Source organism: Fusarium poae, chromosome 1, assembly GCF_019609905.1.
Source record: "Fusarium poae strain DAOMC 252244 chromosome 1, whole genome shotgun sequence".
NCBI lineage: Eukaryota > Fungi > Ascomycota > Sordariomycetes > Hypocreales > Nectriaceae > Fusarium > Fusarium poae.
The window spans coordinates 3955895-3969504 of NC_058399.1; the positions used below are offsets into that span (position 1 = coordinate 3955895).

The following is a 13610-nucleotide window of genomic DNA, read 5'->3' on the forward strand; positions in this document are numbered from 1 at the left end:
TGGTGGAACAGGACGTTGCAGACAAAGACGTCAGTAACCAGGAAGCAATACAGAAAAATGGCTTATCTGCCTACGGGTTCTTCAATAGCAAAGGCGGCAAACCCAAGAACCAGTTGTGAAGTGTGGCTGTTAATGTCAAATTCCAGAGGTATCAGGTTCCCAAGTTGATGACGAGTGGGATACTCGGACGAATAAATTGGGTTGCTGTCCAGTGCATCCTGAGGCTGCCTACCTACCTACTTAGGCTACATCCAAGGTAGGCGTTGCCCCTCGGCCACTGCACACCAGCAACAGATGGTCAAGGGTAGCCCTCTACAGCTCCCTGTAATCAATGAAACGAGACTATCAGGTAAAAAGCAACCTCTCAAACGCAAAAGAGCCGGCCCGGCGATACAATCAACATGTAGCTCAGCAATGCAAACGCAATAGGTGGCTGCTAACTCAAGTATCGAACTGCCTAGACCTCGAGCCAAAGGATATAGGGAATCGTTCTGTGTGAAATCCTGCCTCTAATTCTCTTCTAATTTGTACACGGCTAGTGACATGGATTCAGTCCCTCGCCTCATCCGTTGCTCGATAATCAATTTCCGGGTCAACCGCCTTATTCCTCGTCCTCATCGCCACCCTCAATGAACTTGTGTCGAATGTCCTTCCATTGTCGCTGCGAACCGGGTTAGTATCCAGTAACATCAGATTAACTCGGCAGGATCGAACGTACGCCTCGGTTGTTGTTGTCCCAGACCTTGTCCATAACGTTGTTGAAGCCGCTGCATTTCAATCAGTACCCTGCCCCCGTTTGTCCGAAGTAGAGGCGTCCTTACATCTCCCAAGCGAAGCCGGCAGAGAAAACGGTCGCGAGCATCAGGTAGTTGGTGGAGAAAAGGCTCCTGTGTGATTTATTCGAATTAGTCCCGAGGTTCGGTGTGTTGTTATCTGGTCGTCGTCGTCGTCGTCGCCGCCGCCGCTATTACTTGCCTGTAGAGGGTGTTGGCGAAGGCCTATGTGAGTGCGCGATTAGCTTCTGGAGTCGACATGAAGGGCTCGGCGACTAAATCCATCTTACCATTTTGATTGATGAGCGCAATTGGGCGTCTAGAACACTGCTAGGAGTCGGTGGTGGACGTCTGCGACGGGCGATTGTGAGGCTTCGGTTGAAGGATGGGGAGGTTCTAGAGATTGTCAGGCCAGGAAATTCGCGAACTTCCGGGGACATCTTTACCTTCGCTGTGATTGGCAGGCTGGGCCAGATATCCCGAGTCCCACTTTAACCACCATATGATGGCGGGCGGGTAACAGAAAAGTTGACCTTACAAGTTGCAAAGTACAAAAATAAATAGTCTAACAATGTGGTCTAGGCGGCATAAACCGACTTGCTAATTTCGTCTCTTGTGCTTCAGGTGGCCGGCTATTCTGACCATACCTACTGATGAGTGCTATCAAACTCTAGACACATCAACTTTCAACAAGTCTTGTACTAATCATGTTGTCTTTTGAGACTTGAGCAATAAGTATGTCAACTACTCATTCATATACTATAAAATTGCATCCGAAATTCTACACGAAATCCGATCCTAATGTGCTAGCATTCACACACTCATGTTTACAACAAGGCTCTTGTAGGGAATATGTGGTTTTCAAACAGCCTTTGAACTTTATGCAATACTCTAAGATTTATCAGTTCAACCAGTTGAGTGAGCTTTATCACTGGTCCTACGCAGCATCTTACAGTAAAACCGGTGAATATACTCCCAATGCTATCACTCTTTTACTCTCCTTCACGAATGTACTCAGTCTAGGAGTTACCCCCTTCAGCAACATGACCAACAACTGCCCCTGACTTGGCTGGTTGGGCGTTTGTCTCCCCCTGCGCCTTTTCCTTGGTATTCTCCTTATATCTATGCATTCTTTCCCTGAATCCGATGTGCTGTTGTACACGCGGCCCTCGAAGAGAACTCATGACACGTAGTGGTGGTCGCACAAACTCATCGTCTGAATCCAGTGGCTTTTCAGCAGCAAGATCTGCCTCTGGGGGGGAGATCCATTTTGTGTGGAGGAAACCTGGGAGGCAAGCAGCAATCCACTCATCAGGGCAGAGCCTGATGGCTGCACCCCAAGGAATAGATATTGCTCCTAGGCCGATCGACAATCCCCATTCTTTCCCGCTCAAGCGAACAATCTCAAAGGCATCACTTCCAACAAATATAATAAGGACTTGGCCTCCGATCATGATGAGATTAATGACGATGAAAAACATATTGCGATGAAGACCCTCGAAGATATTGAGCTTGTTATCAAGACGACGATTGCTAGAATACTGAGTTAGCGCGTGTTGACATGATATCGATGCCTTCGAACGTACTTGATTTCGTTGAATATTTGCAGCCAAACAAATGTGTTGAATACAAGTGTCTTTAGCTCTTTAGCATCCTTTTCAGAGTTATCGTACCAGCCCAGAAGTTTCTTGCCACCAAAGTTCAGCACAAACGTGATGGCAAGTTGACAAATAGCTTGGCCTATAATCATCTTGGCCATTCTCAATGTGATGAGAGGTGCAGACTTTCGATCCGGCTTTCGGTCAAGTACACTACGAGTAGGAGGATCTGTCGCAAGTGCAAGTGCTGCGAAGGTATCCATGATCAGATTGACCCAAAGAAGCTGAACGGCATTGAGGACAGACTCCTGTGTGCTGCTTGCGACAGCTGATACAAATGTTAATACCACAGCTGTAATATTAACAGTCAGCTGGAACTGTTTGTCCGTTAGTTATTGCCAGAAACTAGCCGACTTGAAAACCTGCCTGGAGGAACTTCTTGACGGAATCGTTGACAGCACGACCCCACATCAAGCCCTTTACGATAGAAGCGAAACTAGAATTTGTTAGCCGCATTCCTACTTCTTTGTGAGGGCATCTGACTTACTTATCATCAAGAAGAATAATTGATGATGCTTCCTTGGCTACTTCAGTCCCAGCAATACCCATGGAAAATCCGATATCAGCCATCTTCAAAGCGGGAGCATCGTTCGTTCCATCACCAGTCACAGCAACCGTCTCCCCAAGCTCTTTAAGGGTACGGACCAGAATGCGTTTATCCTCAGGACTGGAACGGGCAAGAACCTGAAGATGCCTCACTTTATCTTTGAGCTCTCTAGGCGGAAGTCTTCGGAAGTCTGGGCCCTCCATTGCAATACCGCCTTCGTCAGGCCTAAAGATGCCGCATTCAGAAGCAATAGCACAGGCTGTCTGAATGTTATCACCTGTAACCATCCTCACCAATACGCCGGCTCGACGGCAGTCTTCGAGGGCACTGATGACGGTCGGTCTCAACGGATCTTTGATACCGTAAATACTGATCAATGTCATGTCTCGATGTACGGCATTGAAGTCTGCGTATCGTGGGTTCTCTGGGGAAGCGGACTCTTCAGGTGGCCACGCTTCAAAATCTCGATACGAAGAACCAATGGTTCGGAGGGTTTGTGCTGCGTATGAACTGATAATCAAGTTGTACATGTCTCGCTCGGTATCTGTCAGGGGGGTCGATATGAGGTCCCCCTGAGGTGTGTTTTCGAGGACTTTGGTACATTTGCTCAGGAGGATCTCCGAAGCACCCTTCACAAATGCTCGGTATCTTCCATCTGTCAGCTTTACAACGACAGCACTATACTTGTATTTGCTGTCAAAAGGGACGGTTTGTACAACGTCCGCAGTCGATCGAACCTCTTCAACAGGAACCGATCCGAGACGGTCTCGGCAGTGGGTCAGTAAAGCAACCTCAGTCTTGGATCCGATGAATGTCTTTTGTCCATCTTGTTCACCTTCAAATGCAGTTGAGTTTAGGACGTTGGAATGAATGAGGAGGTCTTTGACTTCCTGACTTAGTCCATTCGTAAATTCAGGTTCTGAAACATTGGGTACGGTGATTGGCTCCCTGTCGACTTTTATCGACTTGTCCATAGGCGCATCAGTACCACCGAAGCTCGTAATTTTTCCAAGAGTGACGGCAACGACAGTCATCCTGTTCTGGGTCAGTGTACCAGTCTTGTCGGAACAAACAGTTGTGGCATTTCCCATTGTTTCGCAAGCTTTGAGAATTCGCACAAGATTGTTATCACGAAGCATTTTGACCGTCGCAAAGCTCAGTGCAAGTGTCACTGCCAAGGGCAATCCTTCGGGGACTGCCACAACAACTACAGTGACGGAGACGATGAAAATCTTCATAAAATCCTGACCCTTTTCAGAAGGAGAGCCACGGTTGTTTCGGAGCTTGGCGCAGAACTTGATGAAAAGCACAATGAAGAGCAGTAGAGCTGCACCAGCACCGACCTTTGCAATCCAATCTGCCAGGATATTTAGTTTTCTCTGGAGTGGTGTATCCTCCTGCTCGGTTCGAAGGGCCATTGAAATGCGACCGTAGCTAGAATTGACACCCACGGCAGTAACGAGAAAGGTTCCGTTGCCCTCGTTGACCTTGCTTCCCGAGATTATAAAAGGGTCAAGCTTCTCAACATCACTGGTGTTTGGCTTTTGCATCGCGTCAAAAACGTCAGCAGCTGGAGTTTTTCGTAAGAGATCGGATTCTCCAGTAGCTGAGGACTCGTCGCACTTGACAGCGTTGCCTTGGATAAAGATACCATCTACGGGCACGATGTCTCCAGTAACTAGATGCATAACGTCGCCAACCATTATATCATTGATTGGAATTTCCTGGGATTTTCCGGAGCGAATCACGCTGATCATACGGTCGTTGTTTTTCTTTGTAAGGCGGGTGAACTGCCGTTGCATATGCCAGTCGTTGATTGTACCGACAAGCACAACAATGCTGCCACTATTAGTTCATCAAGCATTAACGGTCAGAGTAATTGCTTACACGATGGCGACAATAATCGCCACGCCTTCGACCCACTCAACCTTTGGCTCCCCTGATTTATGATCACCACCAAAGGTTTGGTACAAGCCAAGGGCTAGCGACACCACAGCAGCAATGGTTAGGAGAATGAGAACCTTGTCGTTGTAGGTGGTCCAGGCAATTTCGAGTAAGGATTTGGACTTTTTCTCGGGAAGTACGTTGTCTCTGAATATCTTCTTCCGATCGCAAAAGGGGCCGGCAGGATTCGGGTCGTCTGGAGGGGGTATGTTTACCGCCGCTTCAGCATTGCTCTCGGGTATAGAATCGCCAGCGGTGCCATGTATCGGTGTTCCCTTGGGCGCGACATCGTGAAAGTTAACCTTGCCGTCTAATGTCGACTCATCGATGCCAAGACCTGCACTGCGATCAGTCCGCAGCCCCTTTTCTATACCGTTGAGCCCCCCAAGGGCATAAAACGCGTTGAGGCTCTTGGGGTTAAATAGTTTGGAAAGTTGTCCTGGACTAAAAGCGAATTTGTTCTGTTCAGTTCTAAACATGTCTTCGGTGCCTGGATCTGGAGTTAATGCATCCGAAGTGTCTAATAGGTTCGCCCCCGTCTTGGCTTCTGTTGATGGATCGAGGTCAGCCATCTTGGCGATGCTAACAGGTACCTAGTGTAAATTGATGGTAGGTGTGCCAGAAATGAAGACTGTCTAATGAGGAATGCTTGGAAGAAGCGCGACAGCTATGGGAATACTTGAGTAAATACAGCAATATTGGTCTGGTTCTGAGGCCTCTCTTGACGTGGTTTGTGAAATTTGGAAGTTGCCTGGTCTTTGGGGAGGGGGAGCAGAGAGAGAAGCAGCCATGGCCTAGACAGGCCAGCACTTGCTGATAGTACCTAGGTTTGATAGGACCTGTGAAGCCTGAAAAAGTCAGCCACGTGGTAGAGCGATCACAGCTTGGTCGCTTCACTGTGATAGCAATGACAGAGATTCATGCCGCATCACATTTGGTACCAGGTTGCCTGAGTACCTGCGCAGAGTTACCTGTGGAAGTAGTTGCGAGTGTGCATGACTCCAGTGTAAGTCCCTTACACAGACGAACCCAAAGCAATACGTTGTACAGAATATGGGGCTATAAGCACACAATCTGCTACCTTATTTGTGACCTCTTCACGACAATCGCCCTACACCTAAAGGCTCAAGGCTTTGGCCGAACCGACAATTGGTTTGTCTTGGTGGCTTGATCAGGCATAATTGTGTAGGCTCTGAATATGCCACGACCTATGCATGAGAAACCGGTGACTGATTGTAACAATGTTACTGGATGTCATGACGTTGAAATATGCGCCCATGTAAGAAATAGCGGCAATCCGGTGGTAAGTTGTGGCATGGAGCTGATCGTCCTATATACAGGGGTCCGAACAGTGTTCAATCAGATTATGGTAGCATTCCTGTGCATTCTAAAGCTCTATTGCGACAACTCCCTTGGCAATTTAGCCTGAGAGAGTCGTGTGCTTCCCGAGTCACAACAAAGGTCGGTTTGCCTGAGAAGATAGTTGAAACAAGGTCCTGCAGGATATTGGAAGCTAAGGGTGGTTAACCAATGACGAACCCACATGCTCTCTGCTTTAAGTCGAATAAGCTCTTGCGGGGAGCCCTTGTCTTATACCTACTAAAATAGAAACGGCTGATTGAAACAGCATTCAACATCTTATCCCTTAGGAGATCATAGGTTTATTAAGGCATATAGTAATAATACGTCATCGAGGTGAAGTCTTACAGCCTTTATACTAAAGACCAGAGCCACCTATCTAAGTTAGTACCTAACTGGGGTTTGGCCATGTCTAACAACAGGTCAGGGCTGGTCAGCGAGACATAACATAGGTAAGAAGGGATTCCCAACATGATGCTGGGCACTTTGTGAAATTACAAATTGGCTTTCGCTTGGGTCACGAGATATTCATAATTCAAAGTACCGTAAGAAGTACTCGTCACCTCAAGTCCAAGGTACCTGGGTACCTACCTACCTCTATCATGAACTCCAAATGCTAGGTACCTTAGTAGTATGTAGACTGCCACTGTGCCAAAAGCGAGCATCCTCTATTGTGCACAGTGGTCATACTAACAGCTATGCCAACACCAAAACACGTTACAGCCACGTTTCCGGGTTGTGGCGTTGCACCGGTTCAGCCACTGCAGCCCCTCTAACCTAAACCCCTCCAAGACTTGTTACTTCATGTTACACTTGCAGCTCTCATCCCGCTTCGGTAGCTGCCGAGCAGATTTCTGAACCCGGTCTGTTGGTACCAACTTGGAGCGTCGGGTTAGCGAAATATTCCTCCTCTTAATTTTCACTCTCCAATCCGTTCCCTACCAAGATGCCCTCACAACCCTCGAATGCGGGTATCGTCACCGACGAAAACAGTGGCGACCGCGAGATTCCACAGTCTGTTCGCGCAGATGGCAGTACTCGTAGAGCTATCAAAATTCGCCCAGGCTATCGTCCACCCGAGGATGTCGAGGTCTACAAGAACCGCACCGCCGAAGCCTTCCGAGAGCGCGGCAAGAAAATCGGCATTCCTGGTGCTGCAGGTGTGAAGGAAGAGAGCTCTGAGCAAAGCTCGGCCGCCAGCAATAAGAATGCTAAACGCCGCGAGGCTAGAAAGAAGGCGAAGGCTACAGAGGTCGACGTGCCAACTCCTGCCCAGGAGACCAAAACCGAGGAGATTGACCCTGAAGTCGAGCGCCAGAAAAAGGCTCGAAACCTTAAGAAGAAGCTAAAGCAGGCCAAGGATCTTAAGAACAAGAAAGAGGATGGTGAAGCGTTACTTCCCGAGCAGATTGCCAAGGTGATCAAGATCAACGAACTGATCCGAGAGTTGGATGCGCTTGGCTTCGATTCGGAAGGGGAGCCCAAGACGTCCGCTGAGAACGAGGACGAGAAGAAGGACTGAGAAGCGCATCCGACGTTTCCTACCAAACCTACACCACGGCTTTAATACCAACAAATGCTGCAGTGAACCTATTCTTTTGTCTTCAGGTCCCCAGAGCTCATGACAGCCAGTACAAATTGTTGCTCACGCTATTTCGGATGACAAACAGACGCCTAATTTCTTCCACAACACCTCCGATGAATCAGCCCTTGCCTCTGGGGTTATATCTGCCGGTCGTACATGTGCCTTGGTCGCCGTTTGAAGGTGGATTCGACCTTCATCCTGTCTTCGGCCCAACCCAGCGGTCTGCGTGACGCTCGCTGAATGGAGCACCATAGAAGTTAGACAGGATGCGTTCCAAAATGGTAAATTAGGGTTTGGAATCAGCCTGCGAGTATTGCAGGCTTGGTATAACAAATATGCAGAGGAAATATGGCATGACTTGGCACACGATCATAAGGTGATATTCATACACCATGGGATGTTATCGAGCATGTATGCATATTTTATTATATGACAACTATTTCACCAGGAGGATTCCGGCGGTTATAGTATCTGGGGTACGCATTCGAGAGGTTGACATAAAAACTTTGAACTGTTGTGTTGCTCAGAACTCAAATGCAAATGTCACGCATCCTAGTGTGGCGGCACGAAGCATCGATATTAGTTCTGTTATCGAAAGAAAATATAGTAAATTGTGTGAGCAACTCGAAATTTAGAACTTGACCTCTGTGGCGTTACTGGTAAAGATATTGGAATCGCATTAAAGTCCTTGGTCAGATACCTATTTGATATTGATGCAGGGTAGGCGATCTGGTAGTGACGCAGTGCCGAGATTCTGCCGATAGAGCTCGAGCCGCTAGCTGAAGGCTCCAGCTGGTGAGGTAAGCTCCATCTGCCATGAGCAACCCAGTACCATCCAAGCACTTTCCCGACAACATAACTTGAGCTCCCGATACCCAAACAACGACCACCAAAAGAACAGACCCTAAGCAATTCAGAAAGCAACTCACCGCGGAAACGAAACAAAGGATAGAAATCAGTTCACTCACAATGTCAGCCGAAGAAGAGCGCCAGGCAGCCCTTAACTCCTACCGTGCCAAGCTCATCGAGTCGCGAGAATGGGAGGCAAAGCTCAAGAACTTGCGTCTTGAAATCAAGGACATGCAAAGGGAGTTTGACAAGACCGAGGACAACATCAAGGCGCTACAAAGTGTGGGACAAATTATCGGCGAGGTGCTGAAACAGCTCGATGACGAACGATGTAAGGCGAACATCCACCACCTGGACTAGCACAAGATGGATGCATGCTAACGATGATACTCGCAGTCATTGTCAAGGCTTCCTCCGGACCTCGATACGTCGTCGGATGCAGATCAAAGGTGGACAAGGTCAAGCTGAAGCAAGGCACCCGTGTGGCACTCGACATGACGACCCTTACCATCATGAGAATGTTGCCTCGCGAAGTTGATCCTTTGGTGTACAACATGTCTTTGGAGGACCCGGGTCAAGTGAGCTTTGCCGGAATTGGTGGATTGAACGATCAAATTCGAGAGTTGCGGGAGGTTATCGAGCTTCCCCTCAAGAACCCCGAGCTGTTCCTACGAGTCGGAATCAAGCCACCAAAGGGTGTCCTGTTGTATGGCCCCCCCGGAACCGGCAAGACTTTGCTGGCACGAGCTGTTGCCAGTAGTCTGGAGACGAACTTCTTGAAGGGTATGGCATCTACGGTTCCCAATATGGATATGTGACGATGCTAACAACGAACCAGTCGTATCCTCCGCCATTGTCGACAAGTACATCGGTGAATCGGCACGACTTATTCGCGAGATGTTTGGATATGCCAAGGAACACGAGCCCTGTATCATCTTCATGGATGAAATCGATGCCATCGGTGGACGACGCTTCTCAGAGGGTACTAGTGCGGACCGAGAAATCCAGAGAACACTTATGGAATTGCTAAACCAGCTGGATGGTTTTGACTACTTGGGCAAGACCAAAATCATCATGGCCACCAACCGACCCGACACGTTGGACCCTGCGCTGCTTCGAGCCGGTCGGCTTGACCGAAAGATCGAGATCCCTCTTCCCAACGAGGTTGGTCGTCTTGAGATCTTGAAGATTCACTCGCAAAGTGTTGTGATCGATGGTGACCTGGACTTTGAGAGTGTGGTGAAGATGAGTGATGGACTCAATGGCGCTGATTTGCGAAACGTTGTCACTGAAGCGTAAGTTGCTGTACCCGCCCAGACCCAAACATGTTTCTGACACGATTATAGCGGTTTATTTGCCATCAAGGACTACAGGGAATCAATCAACCAGGATGATTTCAACAAGGCTGTCCGCAAGGTGGCCGAATCCAAGAAGCTGGAAGGCAAGCTTGAGTACCAGAAGTTGTAAGCGTTGACTGGGCATGTCATGCCATGGCAAGACGGATATAGCCACGGCAGATGAGCGCATGGGAACTCCACGAGTAGTGGATTGTGATGATGGGTACAGCGTTGCTGGTTAATCTAGAAGACTGTACAATAGCCAGGGCCAGCAGTGTTAGATTGGCCCAGCCCTAGAAGCAGGAATGCACATGGCGTCCAGGAAAGGAATGGAAGCTGTTTATGCCAAGGAGCTGATCCTACACAAATGCAGAAGCGACAAGCGTGAGATTCATGTGTCAAATATCAGCGCCAGTAAGCGGACAATCCCCCCTCGGGGCTACGATTGGTGGGGGTCGGACAATAAGTCAACAAACATGTCAGACTTGAGAAAGATGGGAGATGAGATTTGTTTTACCAATATGGGGATCTAGTAAGCAATGGAGCAAAGCAGCCAATGCCTGGCGAGGCTTTGAGCCTAGGTAAGGGTGCTGACGACCCCGAGTCTTTAAGTTTAGGGCTGAGTGGTGTGTGTTCAGCTTGGCGTTTTTTTAGTTCTAATATCTGTATAACGTGGTGTTTCAATAATTGTTTCTTGAAAACTGTCGACTAGTTCAAGTGTTTGAGTAAACTGCCGCTGTGAATATGGTAGTATGCTTGAGGAAGATGACATTGCGGATATTGAACAGATCCAAAGTTCAATGTCCAGAATAAAACACGTATCATGACAGCCATAACTAGCAGCAAGACCAGGGTCCAGCAGGGCTGACGAGAACCATCTTTTGATTGATGACAGTGGGAACTGGGAACCTCGAGAACAACGTGGCTGATGTTAGAGACCTGGATGGTTCGTTCTGCGTTGTATTGGGTACAAGGCTACTATGAACCTACCTAGGTAGGTACCTAGGTAGGTAAGAACAAACATGTAACACATAACATGGTAGAGATTAGGGGGATGTGTGAAAACCGCCAAGTCCTATCGAACATGGGTCTCTCATTTTAGAAGGAAATGACGTCGAGGTATACTAACAATAGCAACAGATGCAATGGCGATAGATGCCAACGGTAAGCTAACCGGCAAGACAACCGAAAACAGAGAGGAAATGTGAAGAAACAAAACAAGAAGAAGACAGCCGGAATGAAAAGCTGAGCGAAAACAAACCAAAAAGAGATAATGACAGGCTAGAATACATCGAGAACAAGAAACAACAGGTCAAGACCCGCGCTTGCGCTTGAGATAGGAATCAGCGCCGAGCGGAGCGGAACTGGCGCTAGGAAAAGTTGCTATTCTTAGGAGGGTCGTTTTTTTTTTTGGTTGGGGCGATTGAGGCTGTGAACTGTTGGACCGGACTTGACTGGACTGGACTGGACTGAGCTGATTTGAATTTCTCATCAACTGGGGACAAGCATAACGAAAGACCCACGACCTGGAGACGATCCATCTGATGCTGCGACCATGTCACTGTCACTGTTGTTAATGTATTGTTGATTGTTGCCCAGATATCTGTGATATGTACGGCTATATAAAGTTGATTCAGAATCTCGATGGTACCTATCGTTATGAGATTTACAATTGCATAGATAATATGTTGCAGTGGTGATGATCTAAAACCAACAACTGGAAGCACAACCTACTGTACAACTAAGAAACAACAACAGCAGGTTTTCAGGGGCATGCATGCATATCTGCATGTATGCATACATACCTCCACAGGACGCAGGGGGTCATCCAGTACCGAGGAGGAACACCCGCAGAGATACAACAGAGGACTGAAATACGAACAAACTTCTCGTATGGCTGTGCAGATCTCATGCTATGTGTGATTCAAGATAAGAGCAACGCTGTCCCTGCTTGCCCAGGGTCTGCCTCTTAGTGGCAGAAAAGACATGCAGACATGCAGACATGCTGAGACTTGTCGAGACAGCTGTAGATTCCCGGTTATTGGTATTCTGACAAGGCCCCGGGAACCCCGTGAGGCTGGTGGAGGCGTAGACGTAGGCTAGACACTGGTAGGTAGGTAGGGGCCTGCCCGCCTCTTGATGACGATGTTTATGTAGATTGGATGCTAAGTGACACTTTGCCTTATTGATATAGCTTGTAAGGGTATTACGGAGTAGCATTGGGAGAGAAGATGGCCCGAGTTGCACAGAAGACGGTGAAAGGATATCTTAGTAAGTAATGCATTGCCCATACTGACTTGGCAGTTGGGTAATACATGGGTTTTCATTACAGTAGGTACCGTGGTACTGTGAGATGAACAAAGTTCGTGCCCTGCCGATCAGGAACTTGTCTCCTCAAAAAAGTTTCCATTATGGAGGGGGTTTGGGTATAGTGCAGTACAATTAGTGCAGTCTTACCTGCGGCTCGGTGAGATGCGTTGCCATGACGAAGGTTGGAGGAAACGGGACCTAAGCTTCACGATCTAACTCAAACCGTGACAGACCAGTTCTCTACTCTTGTCAGGGGTTCACTCTATGAGAACTAGGGAACACTGCCTACTGGGTGCAGACTTGGTGAACGGGCTAGAAGCAGCAAGGCATATGAAAGTTTATGTCGTATTCTTAGCACTTGGTATAGACTAATATGAGATCTAATCTAGCTCAGCATTGGGGAATCAAGAGGCCGGTGAAGGCCTTGGCGTCGTCCTGGACCCTTATGCAACCATGGGAGATGGCTGACAAGACAAGGCAAAATCAGATGGCTTCTTTCTTCCATGTTCCATCCAGCACAACGTCTCAGCAGCCGTGAGCTACGGCCACGTTTACGATAACAGATGTTGTGCAACAGGACCAATGGCTACTTGTTGATTCAGCCGTAAGATTCCAGGTTGTAGCTAAACAGGTAATGTAGGTAGTCAACTTAAAACGTCTGATGGTGGCATATCCCTGAGCCATCTCAAACTTGGTGACGCTCTGACAAAAATGCGAATCCCGCAAGACAAGGCTCGTTGTTACTGTGAAACCAGATATCTTAGTACCTACCTAGGTACCTACTAATCTACGCATTCAATGTTTTGTAGAGTAGATGGCCTTTGTTACCGCTACTTTGCCCACTTTCCTGTCTTTATAATTGTTGATCTAGGTATCTGTCACTGCTGAATATCGCCCGTACTACCTACTAAGGTACTACCTAGGTACTAACCTAAGCTAAACGACAGCCTGTCTAAATCTCGAGTCTCACCCATGAGGGAGGGGCCTTGCGGAACAACCCTGTCAACCACCCCCCCTCTATTATCATCTCAACCCCACTTCAAGGTGGGAGTGCAAGCATGGATCTGATGGCAGGGCTCTGACATGGACGGACGACCATGGGCTACAGTAGGAATTCTAGTGGGAGAAGGACAATGATGAGAAACCATGGCGCCTAAGCCTACCTAAACGTTAGTGGAGGTTAGGCTAGCTGCTAGGTAGCTTACAGTGAGTGACTGCGGGCCAAAGAGGTAAGTATGGACTCCACAA

General features: G+C 48.1%; 4 protein-coding genes across 4 annotated transcripts; 2 read left to right on the top strand and 2 right to left on the bottom strand.

The window, feature by feature from the left end:
- Nucleotides 1-601: 601 nt before the first annotated feature.
- FPOAC1_001283 (uncharacterized protein) lies at nt 602-1275 on the bottom strand (the record flags this gene model as incomplete). The annotated part of the gene is made up of 5 exons (XM_044845888.1): nt 602-661; nt 719-767; nt 822-887; nt 972-998; nt 1220-1275. 5 exons carry the CDS (start codon nt 1273-1275, stop codon nt 602-604), a joined length of 258 nt encoding a protein of 85 aa, XP_044711804.1.
- A 517-nt stretch (nt 1276-1792) lies between these two features.
- Nucleotides 1793-5494, bottom strand: FPOAC1_001284 (uncharacterized protein; the record flags this gene model as incomplete). The annotated part of the gene is made up of 5 exons (XM_044845889.1): nt 1793-2306; nt 2360-2723; nt 2794-2867; nt 2919-4817; nt 4866-5494. 5 exons carry the CDS (start codon nt 5492-5494, stop codon nt 1793-1795), a joined length of 3480 nt encoding a protein of 1159 aa, XP_044711805.1.
- A 1733-nt stretch (nt 5495-7227) lies between these two features.
- Nucleotides 7228-7803, top strand: FPOAC1_001285 (uncharacterized protein; the record flags this gene model as incomplete). The annotated part of the gene is made up of 1 exon (XM_044845890.1): nt 7228-7803. One exon carries the CDS (start codon nt 7228-7230, stop codon nt 7801-7803), a length of 576 nt encoding a protein of 191 aa, XP_044711806.1.
- Nucleotides 7804-8835: 1032 nt separating this feature from the next.
- RPT4 (26S proteasome subunit rpt4) lies at nt 8836-10182 on the top strand (the record flags this gene model as incomplete). Its single annotated transcript, XM_044845891.1, has 4 exons — nt 8836-9046; nt 9112-9498; nt 9554-10010; nt 10062-10182. 4 exons carry the CDS (start codon nt 8836-8838, stop codon nt 10180-10182), a joined length of 1176 nt encoding a protein of 391 aa, XP_044711807.1.
- Between the last annotated feature and the right edge of the window lie 3428 nt (nt 10183-13610).